This window comes from Vanacampus margaritifer, chromosome 3 (genome assembly GCF_051991255.1).
Source record: "Vanacampus margaritifer isolate UIUO_Vmar chromosome 3, RoL_Vmar_1.0, whole genome shotgun sequence".
Lineage (NCBI taxonomy): Eukaryota > Metazoa > Chordata > Actinopteri > Syngnathiformes > Syngnathidae > Vanacampus > Vanacampus margaritifer.
Window position 1 is genome coordinate 18,746,063 of NC_135434.1, and position 26,731 is coordinate 18,772,793.

The 26,731-nt window shown below is 38.3% G+C and overlaps 2 protein-coding genes across 5 annotated transcripts in view; both read left to right on the forward strand.

Moving 5' to 3' along the window:
- The window catches only part of mvb12bb (multivesicular body subunit 12Bb), a 39,983-nt gene extending 31,796 nt beyond the window's left edge, over positions 1 to 8,187 (forward strand). Inside the window, exons 7-9 of the mRNA XM_077561007.1 lie at positions 2,102 to 2,157; positions 3,514 to 3,573; positions 8,146 to 8,187. Of these exons, the coding sequence (XP_077417133.1) occupies positions 2,102 to 2,157; positions 3,514 to 3,573; positions 8,146 to 8,187 (158 nt within the window). The remainder of the gene's footprint in view (positions 1 to 2,101; positions 2,158 to 3,513; positions 3,574 to 8,145) is intronic.
- Positions 8,188 to 19,681: 11,494 nt separating this feature from the next.
- Positions 19,682 to 26,731, forward strand: part of lmx1bb (LIM homeobox transcription factor 1, beta b) — a 64,277-nt gene continuing 57,227 nt past the window's right edge. For 2 of the 4 annotated variants that reach the window (XM_077562615.1, XM_077562618.1), the window contains exons 1-3: positions 19,682 to 19,725; positions 24,693 to 24,812; positions 25,025 to 25,211. In XM_077562615.1, the coding sequence (XP_077418741.1) occupies positions 24,746 to 24,812; positions 25,025 to 25,211 (254 nt within the window). In that variant the 5' untranslated portion in view covers positions 19,682 to 19,725; positions 24,693 to 24,745. Of the gene's footprint in view, positions 19,726 to 23,367; positions 24,484 to 24,692; positions 24,813 to 25,024; positions 25,212 to 26,731 lie in introns of those variants that run through there. The other 2 variants (XM_077562617.1, XM_077562616.1) reach the window with 2 other exon arrangements.

Here is a 26,731-nt window from a genome sequence, read left to right on the forward strand (position 1 = left end):
TCGCACCCCGCTCTCCAGGCCAGACTAATTGATTCACACTCAGTCCAAGTGTTAGACTTGTGAAACATTTGGATTCATCTTGGATGATTGGTCATGCCTGGAGAGTGTGAACACAATACCCCACATATCAAAATAACGATTTAAGCGATACAGAGATACAGTGGAAAGAGTTCGGAATCAAAATAGCCTTCTTGCGTGTGCACGCGCATTTGAATTATGAGAGAAACTTATACGCAGAATTGTCAGGCAAGCAAGCAAGGACGCTTCTTTAATTTTTCTTAATGCTATTTTAGTTGTAAAAAAAAAAAAAGAACCAGTTTGGCATGGACTAGCGCAATTATGTATGGCAGTGTATTGGTACATAATAATTTAAGTAAGCTATCAATAACAGTCAAAAGTGATCCATGCACCCCCACATTTTTATTTGTTAGTTAATATCGATATTTGACAAATAAATAATAATAATAATGCATTAGATTTATAATGCGCTTTTCTAGACACTTTATTAGATGCTTTACAATGGAATGGATACATGATTCATGCACTCACACACACATTGTGGTGGCGGTCAGCTACTTAAGTAGCCACAGCTGCCCTCGGGCAGGCTGACGGAAGCGTGGCTACCAGAGTGTGCTTACGGCCCCTCCGACCACCACCAAACATTCGCACCTTCCATACACCAGTGTGAGTAGCACTGGAGGCAATGTGTGTGAAGTGCCTTGCCCAAGGACACGACGACACATGACTACCACAGTATTGATACACCAATTTTTAATACACAGCTAATTCCGCATGTGAAAGAATGTAGCAGTCAAAGCAGGGTTGTACTAAAAATTGTTGAGACTCAGGACAATTTCAATTAAACATGGGCTATTTTTTAGTTGTAGTAGAATAAAAAGTTCACAAAGATCTATGCCATTTTCCACACTATAATTGAATCTATCACTAGCTGCCAATTTTCATTATTATCAGGTCTACTCTGCCTGCCATTCCAGGTTGTTATTTTATTCCTACTGTGGAGCCCAAAATAAAAACAAGCTTACCGCACCCGGGCAGCCGAGGGTCATTCTTAGATTACAAAGATGACATTGTTCCACGACCAAAAAAGCAAAGCAAGTGATTTAAGTGTCAAAGGGAGGCAGAATTGAGAATTTCCTAAAAACAACCGCAAGCTCCAAAACCATAAATCAGGAGCAGCTTCAGTTTACACTTCTAAATGTATTTTTCCGTGCCAAGCGGCTGAAGAACACTAGTTGGAAGCTCGGCCCCCTAATATTTGAGGCCCCTGTCAAAGCACTTTGCGGCAAGCGTCGGAACTCCAGATTCTTGAGAGTTTTTTTGTTTTCTTTTTTTTAATTAGGCCAAGCAGCTGCAGTTTTCCCTTCAGCTGTAACCGAGAAGCTTTGTATCTCTTGTCACCTTGTGTTAATTTGTGCCCTAATGTTTCTTTATAAACAAAGACCGGCACTCTAGCCTGACAGTGGTGACACCTTGATTCCAGTGCAGGATGCAGGCAGTGCCGGGTTACACCATTAATAATCAACTGGCAGCCATCACACCATTTTAACCACGATCATTATGATAAAGGGCATACACTTAATTACAGGCCTGCTTAATTATAGCTCTGTTGAAGCTCGTTTGTTTGGTCAAATGCTAATTATACCACCGTGCTTTTGGCAAGTCCTCATTTCAATCTACCTTTTTTGTGGGCTGAACGCAGTGGCTTATTTTCATGCAAATTTGATATCCGGCTTTTTGTCTTTCTTCTTTCAAATTTTCTGTGCCGGGTGTAAGTGTGTCTTTGTTTGTGAGATGAACATCTCTCTGACAAGACAAAATCAGCAATAATCAAGAATAATTAAAGTGGAAGAGGGTTGGGAAGGGCTGGGTTGGAGGAGAGACGCAAAGAATAAGAAAAGGCTTTCATCTTGTCTCCATGGATGGGTGGGAGGGGAGGTGTCGGGGAGCCTGGAGATGTTGATAGCTTTGTTGCTTCATTATGCCACATGTAGTTTTGTTCAAACTCTCAAAATAAAGAAAACAATGACATTTTTGGTATAAAAAGTCACATTTAAAAAAAAACTTTTTTCTTTTTCTGCAGCCATGGATGATGTGCCCTTTGGGATCGCTCCGCGATTACGTGATACATCAAAAGAGGTAAAATCATACAGAATACATTTAAAAAATCATAATAGTGTACATTATATTAATAATGTATAACCACAGGCATAGCCAAATCAAAGATTGAAATTAAGGTGCATCGTTATTTATTTTTTTAGTTTTTTACTTGATTTACCTTAAAATCTATGCATCCATTTTCTGTTCAGTTTTATTGAATCGCCAAGACCCACACAGGCTACTCCTAAAGGTTCTAAGAATCTTCTTAGAGAGCTCCTATCTTAACCTGAAAAATTCCAAGCAAAGAGTCTTAGCTTAGGAATGATTACAGAACATTACCAGAGAATTCTGAGCAAGGAATGGACAGAAACTGCCATCTTAGTGAGGAGTGTGGTTGACCCCCTGTTGCTAGGTATCAGCCATTTCAAAAGCTGTGATTCATCCCAAAATCTTGATTAAAAAAAAAAAAAACACTATTGCTGATAATGAGGGACCCTCAAATTGAAAAACTTAACCATTTTGCATAAATTTTCACCTTTGCCCCCTTTGTTGGCCTTTGATAGAGGTCACATTTTAAGGAACTTCATCTAGAGATGTTCAAGATGAAAAGTAAAAACCAAGCTTATTATTTCCCCAAACGCTGTTGCCGTGGCGATGTGCTGTTTGTCAAGAAAAATGACGCGGATTTTGATGGTCTTAACACGCGTGAACATCATCACGCCTGGCCATTTTGTTCTCTGCTTAGGGAACTCTTAAGCCGCTTAAAAGTCTTATTCCCTGTTTTGAGCAGATTTCACCTTAGGTGTTCTCCTCTTAAGACGAAGGATTTTTCAGGAATAGCTTTTATCTTTCCTACGATCTACTCTTCAGTTTTAGGAGAAATTCTAAGAAAACATCATGATTCTGGGAATTTGGCCATTTGGAGCAATTCTTTGCACAATAAGGATCTTCCGGACTTCTTTTTTTTCTTCTTCTTCTTCTATTTCTTCTTATTGAATTGTTCTTTGCCGACCTGTGTGTTTAGGAAAATAATGTAAATAAGAGCGGCAAATAAATGTATTTTTTCAAAATCAAATCAAAAATCTCCTCATTCCGCCACTGTCCTTTCAGTTCTCATCCATACTCCTTTATTTCTCATTCCTTTCTGTCCCTTTATCTGCTCTCTTTTCCTTTCCCTCACCCTGAGTGATGAATGCATGCACTCAGGCAGGGCTGGCTCAATGCAGTCCATTTGGCTGGCTGGCGGCGGTTGTCACCATAGCCGGTTCGTATTGACACAGAGGGAGAGGATTAAAGATTTTAAGCATGCTTACTTAGCCATGAGCCTAACCGCCATGTTCCTTGTGTTTTTTCCCCCTCTTGCCTTCTCCCTCCTCTCCATGCTTTTGATTTCAGATGCAGCAAGTCAATTTAATGGGCATTACGATCAAATCCCTGGCAGAGATCGAGGAGGAAGTGAGTAGAGGCTGCAACGCTCGGCTGCAGCTGCCGCCGCTGGCCCAGAATGCAAAGCAAACAGTCTTGGGCTTGTAATTAAGTGTCTGAGACAGCGAGACCCTGTTGGCTCCACTAAGCCCCAATTGAATAAAAGCATGCCCTGGCTAGGCAGCCATTCCCTCTTAAAAGCTTTGTCTACTGTTCCAAAGCCCTTGACTTTTATTCCCCAATTCTTCCCGCAAACAGTTCAATCAAACATCTGTCAGAATGTTGTCGGTTCTTGAGGTTTTGATCTTCTTTTAGTTCCTAGTCAGCACCCCGGAAAACACGAGCTCGCGCAGAGAACATGCTCAATTCCTTCTACACACTGTAGCCTGCAGGAATTAAGACCCTGTGTGTATGTGTGTGTTTGTGTGTGTTTGTACAGTATATGGGTGTGCTTTAAATTGAGGGACAACCACCCCCCTTCTCTCTCATTAGCACGGTAGCGTGGTATCTGAAGTGCCAGGAAGTGACAGACCACTGTAAAAGAACAGGTGCTGTTGGGTTTGAGATGTGTTACGGAGCAAACACTCGCTCATCAAACCAGGTGTCTGTTCTGCACTCTGCCTCTGTCTTCTGTCACAAACTATCCAAATCACACAGTCGCCACGCTGTCATACGGTCATCTGATTGAAGCTCACTGTCAAAGTAGGCATTAACCGTGCGTGCGTGTGTGTGTGTGTTTGCGCGTGTGAGCCCAACCTGGTTGCTCATCCTATCTGCTCTCTCCTCTCCTTCCACAACTCGTCGCTCCCTCGCCTCCTTTTCTTTTCAGCGGGTGTGATTAGCAGGCGGACACATGGTGAGCTGAGATGGGGAAGGGAAGGGCATGAGAAATCATTAATTACAGCCGCACTGGAGCTGATGAAGTAAATGTGAGATAGTGTAACACGCTGGATTTAGTGAAGTGGACGACAGCACAAGATTAATGGCGGGGCCTGGCTGATGAGGATGAAGTCGCAGCTTAGCTTGATAATTAGTTTGCAAGTGGAAGCATCCCTCACAATTGTGTTATTTTTACTTCTCTCTCCTCTTGTTATTATCCCAGGATGATATCTACAGAAGCAGGGGAGAAATATAATTAGTGAGACTTTTACAAAACATAACACAAGTGGTGCTTTTCATAGGAAACTAGAATAGCATCAGAGGAGCGCAGACCTTCACCAAGGCCAAACAGTCCTTCTTTGGATCAGCGCCTTCAAAATCCAAACATTTATACGCACGATTTTCTTCAATAACATGCGTCCATTATTCACAGTAAAATTACATTTAATGCCCTAATTGAAACAACAGGATCAACATCAAAATGTTTCAGTGTATCTCTTGATCCATTCTGCAAGTTTTATGAAAATTAGCGAAGTATTGTTTTGCATAATCACGCTTTCACACAAACAACATTGAGTGAAATCTCTTGGTGAAGGTTGTGTTAATTGTGTGAATGCTAAAAACATTTACACTTTATTCTTTTCCCCCGATTTTTCATCCTTCAACTACTACATTTCTCAACCAATTCAAACCAGTCAAACTTTAACATGTTAAAAAAAAATCATGTTTTGCGCACTATTATTTTTCTCATCCCAAATATTCAAAGTTTTCCCACAATTCAACATTTTTCACCCAAAAAATCCCCATTCATTTCCAATGAGATATTCAACAAGTCACTCCCATTCAAAATTCAAAATGTTCAGCTCATTCAATTGACATTGGGATCAATTTTCAACATTCCTCCAATTGCCAAATAACAAAAATGCCATTTTTTTTACACCAACAAAATGTCCCATTCATTTTGAGGGTATGGGTTGAAGGTTTGCGTTCACACTCGTATGGTTCCTACTCAAATGTATTATTGATCTTATTCAAAATTGAAATTGTTCAGCTAATTCAATTCACCTTGCCATTCACTCTGGTATATTTCATACACACAAAACTTTTTAACATTCCACATAATTCTTCTTCTTTTTTTTTCTTCTTTTTTTTAACCAAATAAATAAATAAAATCCTCATTCGTTTTCAATGGCACATTCAACAATGTGTTCCCATTCTGCATTCAAAATGTTAAGATCGTTCAGTTTACCGTCTGAACCATTTTCAACTATTCCACAATCTCCAGTTCCACATTTTTTCACTCAAGTGTCATTTAATTCCCTACAATTAAATATAATTCAATATAATTCCACATAATTCAATGCATGCATTTTCACCACTACCATTCAAGATCACTTTATATTGTTCAATATCAAGCCAAATCATTCAATACAATTTGACATAATTCCATATCTTTCAACATTCCATTGCATTCAATATAATTCTACATGTTTCTATATTTTTTTATTCAGCATTTCAGCATTTAAAGTGCAATTTCTCCAGACATTGCTTCATCTAGTTAGCAAATGGTGATGAACTTTTGATTCATTCCACTAAAGTAAACTATTGTTTTCTGGAACCAGAGAAGACTTTACCGGTGTGTTCTTGAGTCTTAAAAAAAAAAAAAGATACAATATTTGAATGAAAAAAAAAATACTGCTACTTCTGTCTTCTTTTCTCATCCAGAAGTTGTTAGTGGATATGATGTCCTTTAAACAAGTAGCACCACATTGAAAATATGGATGCCTGAAAGTGATGTCCTCTCCGACTTGATATCGAAGACTGCAGCCACACTTGTAGATAAGACCATTTCCTAACAGACATCACTTTAGCTATGCCTTCAATGATGTTGGTTCCAGCAATTAGGCATTCTTTTCATTTCCCAAATGACTCGCAAAACTTGCGGATATTATAATTGCTTTTAGCCACGCATATCTAATTTGTGTCTTTTTAAGTGTTAATTAGTACACAATTTAAAGTGACGTCTTTATGTGGTTTGCGCTGCGGAAAAATGTTGGCGGCGGCTGGCTTAATGATTTTAGTTTAGGGAGTGTGTGAAGATGGAGAAGTGTGTGTGCACACATGACAGGGTTTTCATTAGCACCTATGCATGATGGCCTTTCAACATTGCTTTGGGAGCTATCGTGCGTGTTTGTGTACGTTTCTTCCTATGTGGTTGCATAGAAGAGGCACAGAGGTACACAGTGTGCGCATGGTGTGAGAGGGAGCGCTCCAAATAGAGGTGGAATTAATGAAGACAACATGTCACATATTTTTGGCAGTGGAGCAGGAACAGGAAATGAAGCCGGGCTCGTCTGGGCGACTGCCGCCCATGTTCTGGTGTGTCACTGTCCTGTCAGCCCGTGTGTAAAACTGGCAGACATTGATACATGCTCGCCCCGATAACACCCCGTTCCCCCATCCATCATCCACACAAACTCACCCACATCTGAATACATGGGCTACATACGTTCATACATACATACATATACTTACTGGTATTCCTTATTTGGTGTGCCAGCTGTTAAAACTGAATTCTAGTGTGGTGGGGCCCTGAATCACCCCCACTAACAGGATTGTGATATGTGACAGGTTCCGAGGTCCCGTTAAGTAAATGAAAATCAGAATATGAGGTGTTTTGATTGAGAGAACCTGCAGTTCAATGATAGAATGTGCACATTTGCTTTTGTTAGCGAGCTGGAACAATGATTCAAGTTATCTTATAGCGCCATCTAGTGTTTTGTTAGAGTAGTACAACTGTTTGAGAAACAGCAACGTTCAAACAACGCTCAGTAGTACCATGTTGAACAAGAATGATGTTTAAGTTTTCATATTTTACTTGTGACATAATTTCATGTGGTTTGTACTTTGTGTATATTATTTATCAGTTATTTAGATTTGCACAATAGAATATAGAAACAAATGTGACAAACAATGTAAATAAGTCCCATTTCACGTAAAGAACTACAATTATGATAATCATGATTTGTGCCTTTCTAGAGCAATGATTCCCAACCCCTGTGCTGTGGCCTGAGATAATTAAGTGTGCAGTGGGAAAATAGCCACTTTGATTTAATTGGCCTAAAATGTATTATTTATTTTGTATTATTTATAAACTACAAATACAAATCATATATTTTTGTTCATCCATCTATGACAATGACGTATAATCACAAGCAGAACAATTAGCTGCTCTTCCATTTGTGTGACTGCTACTATTCACACTCATGACCTAGGGCAAGTATATAAAATATATTTCATACTGACTGAGTAGGTGAATTTGCAAGTGAACCCAGGTGAGATAATACGTTACTTTTTGTGATATTTTTGTGAGGTGGTGTGCCTTGATATTGTCCTGATGGAAATACAGTGATTGCTCAGTAAATGTTATGACACTAAGGGATTTTAACACCAGAAGGGGGCAGTATAACATTGTTGTGCATATGTACACACTTGTTTGTCCCAATTGCATAGTTAACTAGAACAATTCCCTAGTTAATTATATAGAAATGCCCATGTTATTCAATTTATATATATATATAAAACATCCATAAAGCAGTCTGCGATAACAACTATACAATATTGTGCTTTTTTTATTTATTTATTTTTTTCAAATTTGAGTGTAAACATACATTTAAGCATGTATTGTCATATTGTCTAATAGTGTATTTCCTCCCCATACAGTTTCACTACAACTTCAGCACGGAGAAAAACATTGTTGTATAACATCCCTCTGAATTCCTTCAACATGATGGACCACACGGGTGGACAAAAGCAGCGATCTGATATCAAGTGATAAAGAGCAAACATGATGTTTTTGTATTAGCACAGCTTTATACAATGTTAAAAATGTTCAGATTCAATTACATTTGCCAATAGGACTTTGTAAAAAAAAAAAAAAATGTTTTAGAGGAAAGCATATAAATGCTAAAAATAAATCCAATTAATATCCAATTAAAATGTGTATTTTTAAGTTGCCTTAGACGTTGACATTTGACAGCAGTTATTTGCCTCTGAGGGACCAAAACTCACGACAAACAGACAGATCTCACTGATGTGCATGGTCTAGCTGAAATATATTTCCATCACAAAGTTCATCATGCAGTGTGCAGAACGAGCGAGCACAGCTCTGAGGCACTGGGCCTTTACCCCAGACACCCGTACTTCACTGCAGTGACACGTCAACTGAGTCAGCGCTTAAAGAAAATCATTCAACTATTATAACATGTCAGTTCTGATGCACAGCATAACTTTTCCCAGTCTTACAGAGAGAGAAACATTTGCTAAATATATACGAATTTCACACACCAAATCATGTAAAATCAATTTCAAATCATTTTATTTCCTGAACAAATGAGAATGATCAGCAGTATAGAAAATAGATGGATGGAATATAGCTGTGCATTTGTGTTTCTTGTTGGCTTCCCTTGAAAAGCCAGTCGGCTCCTTACCTGTTAGCTGTCTAATGCATGTCATGAAACTGAGTATATCGACAGTAATACCTGTACCTGGTTTCATTTGATGTGGCTACAGTGCTTTTGTTCCTCAGTTTCTCATTAAAGCTGCACAGGCGTCACAGAATCTCCTTCAATAGGAAAGCAAGTTCAGACAAAAGATAAAGATAAGATTCTGTGTCACGTAGGGTGCGGATTGAATTAGGCCCCTAATGCAGACAAGACACGGATGGAGGGGGGAAACAGAGAATCTATATACACCAACATAAATAAAAAGTACCAACAGAGTACACGGCTGCATAAAGATGGCCTTGAAGAAAACCCTTGATGGAGAAAACTTGATGAACCTTGATCAGGCTGGATGCAGAACACAAAAGTACAAAGTAACCACAGCGAGCAGGGCTGGATGCCCAACACATGGAAGACATCTTGCGTGTTAGAATTGGCTTATGGAAACCTCGGCTAAGAACCGACAAAAGTGTCATTCATTAATTGTTACTATGACAATGCACAATTCTATATGACAGAATAAAAGCCTATATGACAAAATAAGAGTGACTAGACAAACTAAGAATGATTGATTTATTGAACATATAATACATTACAAGACATTAAAAAAATGAAAGAAAGAAAAGGGCCATCAACAGATGTCATAGTTCAGCACAGTTTACATGTTCAAGAATTATTAATAGCATAGCAACTGGCACTTGCATAAGACTAGATAAACTAAGAGTGACTAACACGTCATCATTAAAAATAATCATAAGGGACATAGTAACTAGCAACTACAAAATAAAATTGACTATACAAAATAAGACTACCATAATACATTTCAGAGCAACTGCATAGCAACTACAAAATAAGAATGACTTGACAAAATAAGATGGTCAAATACCTCATCATCATAAAGGACAACATCATACAAGACTATATCAATTCAATGACTCCAACCCAACACACAATCATAACAGTTTTTCCCACGACTTTTGACTCTTGTTCAAAACCTTCCATTTAGATTCCTACACGAGTAGCTTCTTTTACCGTTCCAGACTCATTACATCCCTTTTTGAGTGTTTTAGTAGCATTTCAGCCATCGTGGTCACGCAATTCACAAAAGTTGAATCGATAAATGGACCCACCAAGGAGAGTCCATCTGCCTGAGTTTAACTTTTGAGAATCCCTTGACAGGGTTTTGCGTTACCGCTTCAGTTCTGCTGCTGGAGCAGCAGTGACAGTCTAAAGATTCGTCTTCTGCAGAGGGAACCGTTTTCACGCTTGCGTATTGAGGTGAAGTTCATGTCAGTGATTCCCTAAAGCGCGCTGCCAGGCTCGTGAAGCCTTCCTTCCTGATGTGCGTACAGTGCATCTATTGCATGCCATATGTATTCACATCCACTTGCAGACTGTTGGAGTTGCAAGCAGTATATTCCACCACTGGCATACATTAACTGAAAAGCTTTAAACGGTTTTATAATGTAAATATTTACTTATCCATTTCCTTCTTATCCTCACTTGTGTAAACTGGGAATAGAGTAATTCATAACAGATAAGGGATATTAGGAACATGTGTAATTAAAACACAATAAGTACACCACTGCATCCCATGGCATAAACATCAGTGTACAACAAATATTTTAGTATTAACAAAAAAAATATTGTTCACTCACCACTTAATGAACACGGTTTAATTATGTGTGCCTCAGTTGTCTAAAATCTATTTAAATGATGTTTCCTCATTGACTAGCCTACAGAATTAAAGTCTAAAAACACATCCCTGTCACAAAAACTACTTGACTACTCTTATACTAAATGTACCTTAAAAATCCCCAACAAATGACAAACAGCACTTTCAGTTTTCTAATGAGTAAGTACCCTTTATAAGTAAAAATGTGCATATAGATGCACATTGTCCGTCAGAACAAATTGCCAGGTGGCCTCATTTAAGACAGAGAAGGCACTGTTGGTGCATGTCAAGCTTCTGTACTGTATGTCATTGAAATACAGTACAGAAGCTAAATGAGCATTTCATTTACACAGCCAAACCAAAAGATGGTTCCATTACCACCCATATAAGTGCCACACCGCACTTACAGACAAACGACCGTTCACATCACATTCAGACCAACAAATAATTAAAGTGTTCGCTATCATGCATGTTTTTGGAATGTGGGAGGAAAGCAGAGTACCCGGAGAAGAGCCACGCAGGCATAGAAAATACTTAAACATGCTTACTCCACACAGGAAGTCAGAAGACTGGATTTTAACCATTGACGTCTCAGCTGGATGTATTATGCCATCTATAATCTAAAAGACCCAGTGTGTAGTCCTTGGCGTCATCTAGTGGTCAAAGAATAGCATTAAAAGCACACAGGAGCAGGCACACTACGGTGGCTCAGAGAGCACATTTCACAAACCTACCACCAATTCTTATTTTTGCGTGAGCAAACCAGCATCTCGACAAGCAACGGTGACTTGGCAGCCGCTGTGAATAAGCTGGACTTAGCCGGAGCAGCTAACAAGAGCGGCTAGCAGGATTTAGTTGGAGCCACAGGCTGGAGTGGCTAACAAGAGTGGGAGGAGCTAGTAAAAAAAAAAAAGGCTAGTCGAAGATTGCGAGAGCAAAAAAGAAAGTGACAAGCGACGGGCCCGAATCACGGAAGTTAGTGACGACCACCTGCAGGCCCCAGTTGTGGAAGGTAAGCTGTGGTGCGGTGGACCCATCTTTATCATAAGTAACTTGTAAAATTCTGCACATTTTTAAAATTGTAAAATGCAACTTGACCCCAATGTCCACAAATATATGCAATATTTTTAAATTTATTACTGCTAAATTTTGATGTGAATGTGTCTGCTGCGTTGTGACTGTAAGAAGTAAGAATTGTTAATTAATCGCGCGTAAAAAAAAATTGTGCCGTGAAAGAAACTTTAAATTAACTCAAAATGAACGCACTCATTTTGACACCCCTAATATATATATATATATATATATGTATCTACAACAACAACGTATTTTTTGCATACTATTGACATAAACAGTCGGTTTTACATATGAATCAATTATTAGTTCACCACTAGATGGCACTAAAACATCCAGCTCCACCTGGATCACATATGGAGTGGTATTGAATGTTCGTGTTTTCAGCATAGCCGTTTGCTCAAGACAATAAAAAAGGGTGACATTCCTAAACAATGCAAGGAATTCCATATCACTCGTCAGCTGGAATCTTCGTACCTCTAAAGAATAATTTTTGGTCTCCTCTTGGATACTAGCAAAGAGTTACAGTGGCATAGCTCAGGTGGTAGAGTGGCACTCTGCCAAGCTGAAGGTCGTGAGTTCCTTCCCCAACCCTTGAGTAACTTTAAAAAAATAATAATAATAAATACATAAATAAAAGAGGATTAGGGCCAGTGAAGAGATTTTTTTGGGGGGCGGGGCAGGATTCTCACTTCTGACTTTAATCTCAGAATCCTGATTTTAAAGTGAGACTTCTCACTTTAATCTCAGAATTCTCACTTTAAAGTCAGAATTCTGACTTTATTCTCAGATTAAAGTCAGAATTCTGAGAATAAAGTCAGAATTCTGACTTTAAAGTGAAAATTGTCAAAATTGAGAATCCTGACTTTTTAAGTGAGAATTCTGACTTTATTAGTGCTACTGTTATTCTCACTTTAAAGTCAGTATTCTGAGAATAAAGTGAGAATCCTGCCAAATGTTTTTTCTGTCTTCGCTGGCCCTAATCCTCTTCCGTGAAAATGTACTAAAAAAGTACTTAGAATTTCGGAGTGAGAAAACTTTACTAGGTTTTTGTCATGGGATGATAGGCCAGCTCTCTCATACACCATGAAAAATATTTTTCAATAAAATTCACTCTGAATATGTTTCTCTCTTCCAAGTGTAAATTTTACTCTGTTCATAGTGGGACCAAATCTACTCTGTTTAGAATAAAATGTACTCTACAAAATTTACTGTGTGGTGGGAACCAGGTGAGTCTGCAGATGGGCATGAAGAAACAATCTTCACAGAACTGCATGCATAGAATAACCCCTTTAAAAAATGCTGCCACAGATGGTTTCCATTTTCTATTCACGCCTTTTGACGAGGCAAATAATGATTTTTGGACCACACTTGAAAATTAAATAGATGTGTGTGTGTGTGAGCATGTGCTGAGGAGAAATTGAAATGCCAAAGAAATAATTGAAGGCCGTTGTTTGTTTCACAACCGGCAGATCTGCTTCCAGGCTGCATTTAAAGTTCTTCGCTATCTCCCACCCGTCAGGCCTATTTGTGGCTCAATGTTGTTTTGGAGGGTTTGGCTCACTGAAGCTGGGTTGAACTGGTGAGCAGCACATCAAAGCTCCACCCTCTGCAAGTATGCCAGATGTCCCGTGGTCATTTTTACACTCACACCCGAGCGCATGACACCGAGCGGTGTGTAAGCATGTAGACAGGGGTGGATGGGCTGCTTGGAAATTGGAAAAGGAAGCCCGTATTTATGAGGTGCTTTGAGATGCTGTGTTAAGACGGGCTTAGCCTGCCACTCTCCCTCCGACAGTCCTGTTTCCCCCTGCGCTTGGGTGACCAGAGACTGATAGAGGCGAAGGGAGTAAAGGCAGAAGGCCTGTCAAAACAGGTCCTGACCAGACCTGGACCTACAGCTAACAAACTCGCAACTAACAGGTGATGCAGGAAATCACGTGCCTGCCGCTGAACATCCACCGTAGGGGTCCAAAATTTTTCCACCAAGGGCCACAGATGGAAAAAAATTAAAAATCCTATGCCACTATGACATTCTTTGACTTGTATGTTTAGTTTCAAGAAATTATGGTAATTTTTAATGTGATATATTCACAAATCTTACTTTGACAAAGAAAATTTTTACTTTTTGTAGGCTATATAATGTGAGCCACTAGAAATTGTCCGTGGTTTGCATATTCTGATCTACAGTTAATAAACGTGTTTTATGGCTTGTCTGAGCAGAATTAGAAACAATCTGAGCAGGTCACACACGTGCAACTTTGCAAGCATGCAAGGAGCGATGCCAGAGTGAAAGTGGCTCTGTCTGGTTAATCGGTATCACTGCCGTAGGTAAGAATGAGAATGTAATATTGGCTCTGACAAATTGATAACGATGTGCCTTTTATTATTTATATATATATATATATATATATATATATATATATATTAGTGTTGTTCCGTTACCGTTTTTTGGCCCCCAATACCCATTCCGATACCCAGCTTTGCATTATTGTCCGATGCCAATGCCGATATTATACCGATACCTAAATTGTTGTTTTTTCTTAACATGAACAAGCTGTCCTGCCATTGGTTCAGAGCATTCACGGGCCAATGGGATATGTTAGCTCGGCATGCAGTGAACATGTCGCATGAGCAAAACATAAGATGCTGCATTTAAAGTCCTATATTAGCGCCAGAATTAATGGTATCGGCATGTTACTTGTTAGTACTCACCAATACCGATACCACTGGTATGCAGTATCGGGCCCTCTGCCGATACCAGCTTGTAAAAGTATTCAATAGTCAATCATCTGCTCAAAACATTACGTTTAAAATCAAAGACCGATGACTGTTGATTCATTAAAGCTGTCTGCAATACGAAAAATGTCCTGTTTTTCAAATTTGGTAAAAAAGTGTTATATCTTTGTGAAGTGTTTCATAAAAATAGTTTTATATTGTCATTTTATTTCCAAATATGCATTCGTGAAGGAGTTGGTTGAAGTGTTTACTGTCTTCAGTTTTGTACTTTTGCCTCTTGTCCACAGTATTCTCACAGATTTTGACATGCCTGGAGTACAAAATTTCAATGAGTGAAAGCATAATTCTTGTATTTAACAATGATCTATGTTTTGCTCCACAGAAAATACACGTGAATATCAATGCTGTGATAGAACCTCCAAAAAAACACACATAAAAAAAACATAACATTGTAATAACATCATGGGATTGTTGCTGCATGAGTGCTTTTCAGTCAGAATTGACAAGTGAGAGAAAAATAATACCATGTGCCAACGAGGTCTGAAAGTCTCAGCATTCACAATAATGATGACATAAACATGTTATGATGCGCCCGGAGACACCAGCCTGTAAGCCGTTTGTGTCATGGACTTATTTCCAGCAGACTCTTGCATCTCCCTTTCTGACATCATCCAGCGTCCCACAGAGACTTAAAGTGAGAGGTTATCCGTGTGGTGGTCGCTCCACCGCCACCTCAACGAGCCTCCTGGCTGCACTCCAACGGGACATCAAAAGTGAGGTTACATGAGTGAGCTCCCAGAACGCCGATCCGCCTCCTCCCCAACGCAGTCTCCACACTCTCCCGGCCTGCCATGCTGCGGCCACCACATGTGAGTCAAATTATTCTAATTGAGCGGCGATGTAGTCGGGTGTGAGGTGATCTCTCTCTTCATCCCTCCGCGTCCCCCTGGAAGATATTTGTCAAATGAGCAGCAAGCATCTTTTGCCCCGCCTCTAACACAGAAATCAATTAACTCCTTTCAAGTCTGATCAAAGTGCTTGATCACCATGCAGGTCTTTCCACAACCTGCGGGACAATTAGTCCGCTTTGCTCCGGTCCGAATCGGCCACTGTGCACATACATTAGGAAACAAACAGGAAGTACTCTAATGGGGGCCATTTCCACATCATTCCTTGATTCAACAGCCAGCTCGTTGTTTGGCATACATGTATGTATTTACATTAGGTACTGGACAGCAAGATGGCGACATCAAAGTGTTTGGACAAGAGGTTGGAGGGTGCCAATGTAGCTTTCGTCCATAGACAGGTGCACTGACCCTGTCCACCCTCAAAGGTGCCACTTGCATTTTATTTGACATTAATGGCAGGCCAGCATTTTTTTAACAGCCACCTGGATGCAATAAAGGCCCAGCTCCTGAGCTCTGGCTGCCCAGAGGATTTCCCAGCAGTTCCCGCGGGACCTCTGGCTAGTTAAGATGTTTATTAAGCTGAAAGTGGTCCAGTGGGAAAACACAGCACTTCTGAGAGATTCGGGCCAGCAGTTTTCTTGTTAGTCGGAGCTCTCCCCTGAGAGTTGGCTTTCTTTTCCTTTCAAACCACGGAGGGAGGACAGGGTCAGTTCACGAGGCCACAAGGTTGACCGGCTGGTAACTAGGTGCATGAACCCAGGAAGGGAAAAATCTAGAGACATTCCTAAACTTAGAATGTTAGACAAACACATCACGGAGGTGCAGTCGTGTCATCGTTGTGTCAATTGAAATTTGGCAGCGGTCATGGCGAGATAGGAATTTGAGATTCGCTTCTTCCTGTGTATGATATTTTGCTCTCAAAATAGGATTGATTCTTTTGCAAATGATAATGATCTCAATGCTATTAGTAGCATTTTGTGGTGGGAGAAAGTAAAGAAAAGAATGCCCTATTTCCTTTATTTCTCAAGCCAGTTTACCCATTCTGTATTTTTTTTAAACAATAGTCCACTCACTAAATCAATACACACAAATATATATATACTGTATATATATATATATATATATATATATATATATATATAAATTGGGCTGTTTTGACAAAATTGGCCCAAGTTACCTACCCGTTTGGTCAGGCAATTAAAATTTGTAATCGTAATTAATTACATGACTGCAATAGTTAACTCACAATTAATCACAAATTTTATATCTGTTATAATTATCCTTAAAATTGAGTTAAAATTAAACAGATGTAGGCCTACTGTACTGTAAATAAGGAGTGTGATATTGATTTATGTTTAGGTCATTTTTCTGCCACTAGATGGCATGATTGCATTTGTAAGACGTTGGTGACAGCTCAGTGCCTTTTTCTTTTCATATTAAGAGCTATCTAATTTTTAACATGAAGTATCTTGTGAAATTCTATACATTTTTAAAATTGTAAAATACAACTTGACCCCAGTCTCCACAAATATATGTATTATTATTAAATGTATTACTGCTAAATTTTGACGAGGACGTGTCTGCTGCGTTACGAGTGGATTTCCCCCAGTACAGGCTTTCCATTAATCACGCATTTAAAAAATTTGTGGGTTTAAATTAACTCAAAATGATCACACTAATTTTGACACCCCTAATATATATATATAGGCTTACTGTAATACTGTGTATTGCTTTCCTTTGCACACAATTTATTTCTACCGCTTTCTCGAGACCACATTTAGCTACATACAGTATCCATCTTTCATACCAAGTAGAAGTAATTTTATGAAAATACTTGGGACTCCAAATGTTGTTTGTGTCCATATTATAGTGTTGTTAGTTCTGCTTGGTGTTTGCCAGATCTTGACCTCAATAAGCTGTGTTGGACCTCTAGTTCAAAGCTGCAATCTCTTGCCTGAGGCGATCTGCCCTCATAACTTTAGTTAGCCTTTGTTTTTTTTTTCTTCTCAAAGCCATCACCCTCACTCCACTCGTAAGCGTTTAAAAGAGAAGTGGTGTGTAGAAAATAGTCCTATCTGTAAGACTTAGCTCGATGCATCACTTCTGTTGTTCTCCTTTAATTTTGAGCGTGAACCTCAGCCGAGCCGGTGGCGAGCACATTGTGAGCTGAGCGGGCACGTGATGGGTTTTTTAGTATTCTCTGCCTAATGTTCTGGACAGATCAGAAATGGCCTGAGCCTGTGACAGATGCTGTCTCGATCCTCACCACCAGATACAAGCAGCTGTGAAACATCTGGATGATTTCTACCTTCTTAAGACATACTTGCAGTCATACGGGTGCATACTCTGTACTTGTCATTGCAAAATATTTTCTTCAAAGGTTTTTGACTTTGTACGATGGTATTAAAATATTTTCCAATCCAACACTGCTACAACATTAGATACAGCTGCTTGATCTAGTGATTGCCACAAATTTTGTATCACAAAGTGTTTGTTTCAAACACTTAACGGGGCGATTTCTAATATTTTTTGTAGCTAATTCAGCGAGCTAATTCCATTTTATTTTAATTTTATTTAAGAAACGCCAAATCTCAACGCAATTTGTTTTAAGGTGTTTTACTTATGGAGCAGGTCTAGAACTGCACTAAGAGAGCCACTGAAAACCGAATGAGTAAGCACTCAGCAAGGGAAACGCCCTCTGCTAGTGTCGGTGTGGGATGGCCATCTGATTCAACCAGTTGGCTCAAGGGGGCAAAATATTTGAAATACAGCTCACTTCTAAGAAAAATGGTTGAATTTGTTGTACTGTTAATTTAACAGCATGCTTGCCAACAAAACTGAGCTCTGATTTCTTTGATACAATTTTTACACCTCTCAAAAAATTGCGGAGATGTTGTATGGTGTGGAAGTGAATCGGTTTTATTTCCCGTAGAATTTATGTGCATATTAAATAGATTTTAAAATCACGCTCCTGACTATCTGCAGTCTTTACTTTCACCCCCGCCCCTTTTTTTTTAAATAAAAATAATCAAACCTAATTTTGTTTCCGTGCAAACAAATCATTAACTTGATCATGCTGAAAGAAGCTGCAAACATTTTTTTTTAACAGAAAGAGTCAAGTTTCTCACAGTAGCCTGTGCATTTTTTCCCAGTGTTTTCTTAAAGTCCTCAATGAGCTCTGCCTTGCCTTACTTCAATGTAACCCTTCCACTTAACACCTCTGTACTACATATTGTTATAGAGAGATTTAAGATTCTTAAGGCACTCATCAACAGTTAGAGAAAGTGAAATTACACGTGGGTGTGTGTATCTTGGAGACATTTGGAGCCCGTGGGTCCATTTTGTCTGGTATTATCCAGCTGCAGGTCTTTCTTTGTGTGTCCAGATAGAGACTTGTTTGGCTATCGTGTGTGTACTTGTAGTAGGCTATAGTGAAGACGAGATCTGCAGGACACCATCTTGTTGGAAAATGACTTGTTGCCGTGCTGACAGTTTCGGGCACACAGAATTCCTGAAGCATGCCGAGGTAGCTGTCCCAGAGTATTATTGGTATGAGGTTTGTGTGTTCCTGAATAAATAGTACAGTTTGTGATTTTTGTTTTGTTTTTTTCTTGTTAAATTACATCGTTGAAAGTCGATGGAACAAGGCCACAGGCATGAGTGAAATGTGGCTTGATTGCTACAATAGAGGTGGGAGACACCACTGATTTATTGATGAACATACCAAATCAAAAATGGTGCGAGTACTATTCTCAGTTAATTTAGGTTTTACCCTGTGAATTTCATCATTTTGTTTTTTTTCATTTACATATTAATTAATGTTAAAACAAGCAATACAAAACTAAAAGTGACTTTTGAAACACCCTACGTATATTTATAATTGCATCATTTGGCCATTTTCATATGTCATCAATAACGGTTACAAATAAATTAATTTGATATAAGTATTTAATTTTTGGCAGTGGTTATCATTCAAAAGCTATTTTTTTCTAAGAAAACAAAAACAAAAAAGTAAATATTTATTATTATTATTATTATTATAAGTAATATTTTTTGTCTTCAGCGTTGTGTGTCACAAATGAAATTTCAAGATTTGCAACATGCTTTCTTCGGGTAATTATTATATTTAGGTATTAATTATATTACATGTTATTGAGGATTTTGCCCCCCTATTCTTTGCTTTATATGCATTTCCATGAAAACAAACAAAAATAGATCGTTGTGCATTTTTTGGTTTACACATTTGTATTATAGAAACGGTCCTTCCGTGTCACTCAAGCTGTTATTGCCGTTGTTACCACTGGAGGGAGCATCATTAAAGAACTGAGCTGAAATGCCCGGATTTGGCAGCCATTTTGCATTCTCAGTAGCAGACAGCAAAATTAAAGAAGTTTTTTAGCCCGGTACGGTATGTATAATTTTTTTAAATTGCCAATTAGAACATGTCTTTGCCATTGTTTGGGATCAATTATGCAATCGTACTGCGGAGTTTGAATGGCAACACATGTAAATTGTGTTACTCACATGGTTGCTATGAAGCTGCTTTTGACTTACCATTATGCACTTTGATCTTCTTTACAAGACAAGAAGTGTAGGGCCTATGCCATTGCTTCTATAAACAAACCTGTGACAAAATGTATGTTGTTAACATTGTTTATGTTTTCTCAAACAAATTTAAGAAATCTTGTTTGGATTACATTTGCATATGACTGGCATGAAATCAGTGTATTTATCTTTGGATTGTGTTCAATATGATGACATAAAATTTTAAATAATCAATATTTAAAATAAATAAATAATATGACTTTATGCTTGGCTATTTCAACATGGGAGACGTTTACATACAAATAATATGTGATAAAAAATGCTTAATTCGAATATTTTTTTAATATACTAGTGTCTTGGCTGATTGATGTGTGCTTATAAATTTTGTAATTTATATTGCCTAACAAACAAAAAAAAAGTATGAAGTGCTAATCATTTGAAAATATTACTATTAAATATGACTATTAAATATTGGTATGTGAGTAGGCTATAAAATCATATAATGTATGCACTGCAGCATACAGAATATAAAGACATTTAATGCACATTTTGATGTATGGAAACTTGCATGACTGTCATATAATTTCGGAATACTGTAATTCTAATTGTGAGTCATTTCTAACTGCAAAGAATTTATAATCTACAGACCTATGAAACAGTATTGGACTCATTAATTTTTAAAGTTATTTTTTCTAATTTCCCCTTTAAAGTTTGAAAAAAAATCGTATTTTATGTTTATTTATTTATTTATTTACTTACTTATTTACTTATTTACTTATTTACTTATTTACTTATTTACTTATTTATTCATTCATTCTTTCATTTCAATGCCAATGTTTCGTCCTATTTATGAGTGTTGCGGTGGAATAAGATACAATCTAAATGTTAAACGGAATATTTATCATTTGTATATGTCTAGGTTTGGCCTTGGTTTTATTTAGTATCTTGAGTTTTGACAAAGATTAATTGGCGCAGTTCCCAGTTGTTTAACTACTAGCACAGCGTGTTGTATTATCCACCTTTACCCAGCAGGAGGCAATGTTGTAGCTAGTTCAGACATCAGGTTAAATATGGCTTCAAATAACGTTGACGTATCAAATCAAATTATTGAAGTCAGTCACTCACTGTCACAAGACTATCAAAAACTCGAAGAGCTTTACAAGAATGTGTGTTTATTTTTTTTAATAAATTAGTTTAAAATGATAATAATAAAACACACTTAACACTCACAATAATCATTGTGTATTTATACACTCTATAGCACAACGTCTTTTCTAACAAAAAAAAAAGAATAGACTGTAAAGCAGTAATTTGGCTTTTATAATCAATGTTGGAATGCAGAATTCCGACTATATTTATGCTTACACTGTTATTCCTTATCAATAAGTTATAAGTGTATAGTCGTGATAACAAAAATATGCACGTGTTTATATTTTAAATATGTTATTTTCAGACGATAAAAAAAACTTATTTCGTGTAGTCTATAATGATTAACATTTCAATGTCCGTGTTTGTGGAGGACAATCCAGATAATGTGCACACTACGCGTTTTAATTACAGCAGCTCGGCTACAGGCGACGGGGTAGCAATAACATGCAAGCTTACTTCCATACAGGATTATCAAATGGAGGTGATTTTGTCAAATCTGCGGGCGTTATCATTTTTCAGCCTTTCTTGATTCAATGAAGGAGAACGCGTTTCTGGAAAATGACGGGAGAACTGTTAAGAGGGGACACCGTGCAACCTGCGTGTTTTCTCTCGCCTTATAATGGCACCCAAGCTGTTTATTTTAAATAACAACTCTGTCAGTAGCCTATTTTTCAACTCAAACGAACCGCGCATGTGCGCATGAAAATGTTTTTCTCTGCCAGGTGAAAGGGAACTAAAGATCATGGCCTACTGGGCCCAGTTTGGTAGAACCTCTTTGTGGTCAGACGTTCGAAATTAAAATAGCACGTTCCGTTACTTGTGCGCAAAGGACTGATCCAATTACAGCTGATTTGTCACAAATTGCAGCAACCGTCCAATAGGCATTGGCGCTGATTCGCAATGAGATAAGAGCGGTGCAGTCTCCACAACTCCAGGAATGATGACAAAATAGCTACCTTCAGGACTGTTTTTTTCTTTTGACAATTATGTATGTCTACAGTAGCCGTACGTTTAAATTCATATATCTCTGACAAGAAAAATAAAATCTGCTTTGAAGATGTTCAGTGCAATAGATGTGTGCAGATCTGCGTGTTTTACAACGGTCACGATCTTTTAAAAATCAACAAATAAATAAATAAACATCCACAGTGAGTTTAAACATCATTAACTCTTGCTCTACAATTTAGGGTTCCAGAATGTATTTGCTCATTTGTGTAGGCCTACCCAAGTAATTGTATTTAATTTTAAGACTGGACGGATCATTCCAAACAAATACTTGCATTGCATATTTTGTTTTATTTTAAAATGACACGGTCTTTTTTGTGTGTGTGTTTGACTATAGCCTCAGGATATTGTTTGTGTTGCTATACATCACAAAGTACTTCCGTTACAATAGATATTTTACATGCAGTTACGTAGATAGGCTATTCTTAGTTTTATTCCGTGTAGTAATTGTTTGAATCGAATTGTTGACCGCTGATTTTGACAAATGTTATAGGCCTATAGGCTAATTTAAAGCATTCATGGTTGCCAAATCACACATGTTTTCTTAAAACAACGCATTGCCTTAAATAAAGTTGCATTTATATCTGTCGGGTTAAAAATAATAATAACATAAAATCCGTTTGTAATCAGACAAGCATGCAGGTGCCGCATTTAGGCGTTAAATTATTCATGCACGCGGGTGTGCACTGTCCTCCGAACTGTAGCCTATTGAACAAACTACATGGCACGTTTTCTTACCTTCTGCATGGCCGCACGTAACATAATATGCAGTTGTGGCTGCTTGCATGGGACGTATATGGTTCAACTTAGCAATCACTTCTATAGTTGTGTTCCCCACACCTGTGCTGCCGCTACTTTTTTTTTTTTTTTTGCCTTGTGTAAAGCGTGGGCTTGTCAAACAGGGGCTCATTAAAGCACGATTGATTTATTGAATTAATGATCTCATTCACACAAGTGACCTGCACAGTTGAATGGCGGTGAGTAGATATGTGCATGCATGAGGTCTGCCTCTATGCAGTTTGTTTTTTCAAGTCTATTGATTAAAATGTATTGATATCAGCTCATAATGCTGTTCAGTGGTACCATAATCTAATATAGTGGAAGGCTGGAATCGACCCCCTGCTGAGAAAAGTGTTGGCAATAAGGGACTCTACTTTATGATTGTCAGGTGGACAAATTTTGGAGGAGCATCTGTGCCTTTCAATGAAACCATTAAGGCTTTCACCTTCTTATTAAATTATTGCCGAATAGGATTTGCATTTCCAGTCGTTTCATGATTTCTGCAGTTCTTGTGGTGAACAGCAGAGGGCGCACCCATCAATCTACTTCACTGTTTCGAAAGTGGGCTGCAGGTCACGGTCTGGATGCTCCACGAAGGCCTCGAAAAAAAACAGACTGAATGGACTCTGCTCAATCTCAAAGCATATTTTATTATTTCATTCAACTTATTATTATTATTATTATTATTATTATTATAGTGGTGTTTTTAGTAGTAGTATTAGTAGTCTTATAGCAACAATTATTCGTTACAATGATCATAGTCAGACACTTAATTTTAGATTTCTTGTAGGTGCATTTTTCTTTCTATAAATGAAAATCGACGCCATTTTTTTTTATTTCAATTAATGTTACCATCGGAGCTACTGAGCTGCATGTGCTTAAATTGTGTTTGTCCATAACATGTTTTATGTAAGTAAAAACTTAATTCGCTCCGTGTGGATAGCAACTGATTTGAATTTATGTACACAAGTATGACGGCAGTACAGCTTTTTTTTTTTGAACGCTTATTGTTAAATATTCGGCTTCTTGTCTAGATTATTATTATTATTATTATTGTTTTTTTTGTTGCTTTTTGTTGTTGAGCCATGACCTTCCTGTTATCACTTCTAATCACCAGGTGCATCCTCTGAAAGGAGACATCAGCTTCCAGTTCCATCTGATTTGATTGTCTCACGCACGTCATTCTAATTTACAAAATATCAGTATAAATTAATTACACACCAGGGCTATTGTGATTTTATGCTATTGCCCTAATATTTACGTTGATTCTATTTTTTAAGGTTACATCGTGTCATTTTATTTTTAAGCGTTATAATTGCGCGATCGATTATCGCGATAACCATTATTTTATGCAATATTATTGTTGTTGGCTGCGTGGATTCACATGCACTATGCTCCAATAGCATCCTAACGTCTTTGAGTTGGGAGTGAAAAAAAAGTGCAGCCAAGCATGCACGAGTGGGAGGTTCCATTCGCTTCAATCACGATGAGAGACTTGAACAGCGACACGAACACAAGCAAGTAAGCAACCTCCTGCATGATTCGGTGCCGGGACATCTCCTCTCTGCTGTCTTTGGACCTCGTTGTCTGCTGTCTTCTCCTTGGACCAACTCTGATTGGACCCTCAAATCAGCTCCGACGCATTCGGCTCTCAAACAGCACGTATAATCGGTTCAGATTTTTGCAGGTGACAGCGAGCGCTCCTACTTTGTCCTTTTATTTTATGACCAATCCACATATGACCGAAGTGGATTTTTTATGTGTCGCTCAAAGTGGTAGCTTTGGCTGCTCAACAGGTTCCGAACGCGGCCGCGTTGTGAGTCGGCTTGTCGGGCGATTCTCTGATCTGACTTCGCCCGTGCGTGTGTGTGTGTGTTACGGATCTTATTGCAACAGGTCCTGTGTCACTGGAACCGCTTCCCGTGAGGGAACAATCCGAGACGTGCATCATGTTGGACGGCATAAAAATAGAAGAGCATCCGCTGCGGTCAGGACAAGCGCTCGGTGTCATGATAGGTGAGTGACTCGTAAAAATAATAATACAAATAAAAAATAAATAACAACGCTTGTACACGTGAAATTAAGCTAGTTGTGTTCGTTTGCGTTAATTGTCAGGCGCATCCTAACATTTAATTGGATGGGTGAATTAATCTGTATAGGCCTTGAATTTAATTTGGCTTAACATGTGTTTTCATACACACCCACGAGACTTTAACTTGTGTTCCCAGGGACAGACTGTCACCACCAGGCCGTGTGTGAAGGCTGCCACCGTCCCATCTCTGACCGCTTCTTGATGAGGGTCAACGAGTCGTCGTGGCACGAAGAGTGTTTGCAGTGCACAGTGTGTCAACAGCCTCTCATCACCAGCTGCTACTTCAGAGAAAGGAAACTTTACTGCAAGCACGACTACCAACAGTAAGAACTGCTTTTTCGCTGAAATGTGTCCTCTTTTTCTGCGTGTGTGAGCGCGTTTTGTGGGCATGCTTGCTGATGATTTGGCCTGCTCGCAGGCCGGCTTATGTTGGAGGTCTCATTCGGGAAATGTGCTAAAACAAGTTTGATATTTGTATTTTAATTAAAACAATAATTTAACTAAAACAGAGGAAATTTATGGTGCACAGTTTTAGAAATTTACAAAACCTGTGAAATTGGTAATCTGAAATTGGAATGGATTTAAGATATTTAAATATTTATTATTATTATTATTATTATTATTATTATTATTATTATTATTATTATTATTATTATTATTATTATTATTATTGTTGTTATTATTATTATTATTATTATATTTAACAAAAAGGGACGATCGAAAAGCCTATCGGCCTACAATGCAGGAATCGTCTCTTTTCTTTCCGTTTCCTTTTGTGCTATTAAACAAATGTGTCTGGAAACCCATCTACGTTTCTCTTTTCTCCTAAATCTGTACAGACATTTACGTTTGCATATTCGTCTTTTGCATGCTTTTTATTTTTATTACTTTGAATCATATTTTTTCATCCGTTTCAACACGCGGCCGACAAAAGATGGACGTGTGTCATTTAATAGTTTATGCAGAGCCAATTGTGAATTATCATTGCGCTAACACGATTTTCTTGATTAAATGGAATCATTAGAACCCCAGTGATGTGCACGTGCAACACTCCCTCACACAGAGCGCATGTGTCATAATTAGACAGCGTAGTTTGCACGACTTGTTCAATACTGTCGGACTGAGGTCCCCATTAAAAAAAAAGTGACATTTTGCTTTTTAGGTACAATAATGATTTTATCATTTCTTAAGACTGCAAACCAAACGCTATAGCTTTATTAAAATAAAAAAAAATGAAATGGAGAGCTTTTATATACATTTGATATTCTCTGTTATAAATTATTGTTTTTACATTCCCTATATTATCACATAACATTGAGGCACTATTGTGGTTTAGCAACAGATTTAACAATGCTTTTTTGGGGGGGGCCTTGAGGACCCCGGGGTGCTCAATGTTTCTCATTGCATGGGCGCTTTTCATGCTTGTCATCAAATGTTCAGCTTTTTGTCTGCGGCCTTTTGAACAATTCACCTTCCATTACTGAGACATGTAGGTGGCTCTCTGCGAGACACCTTGCTAGCAACAAAGAGTTACATCCATGGCTGTGTGTGTGTGTGTGTGTCATTCACGCAGCTTTGTGACAGTGTAGTTGCAGGATAACAATGGGGGTAAAAATCATAGCAGTAACTATGGGATACCGGAGTCATGGCGTCAAGGCTCAGAGGTGGTGGAAGCTGAGAGAGAGAAAGAGAGAGAGAGAGAAAGACAATGATCTCTTCCTCAGACTTCCTTTTTTTAGGCCTGTTTGTAGTTGTGTAGTGTGTTTGTAAAGAAATGAGAGCAAATGATACACAAGTGTATTGGATCTTTCTACTTCATGATAACGACTCCCTTTGTCCTTGC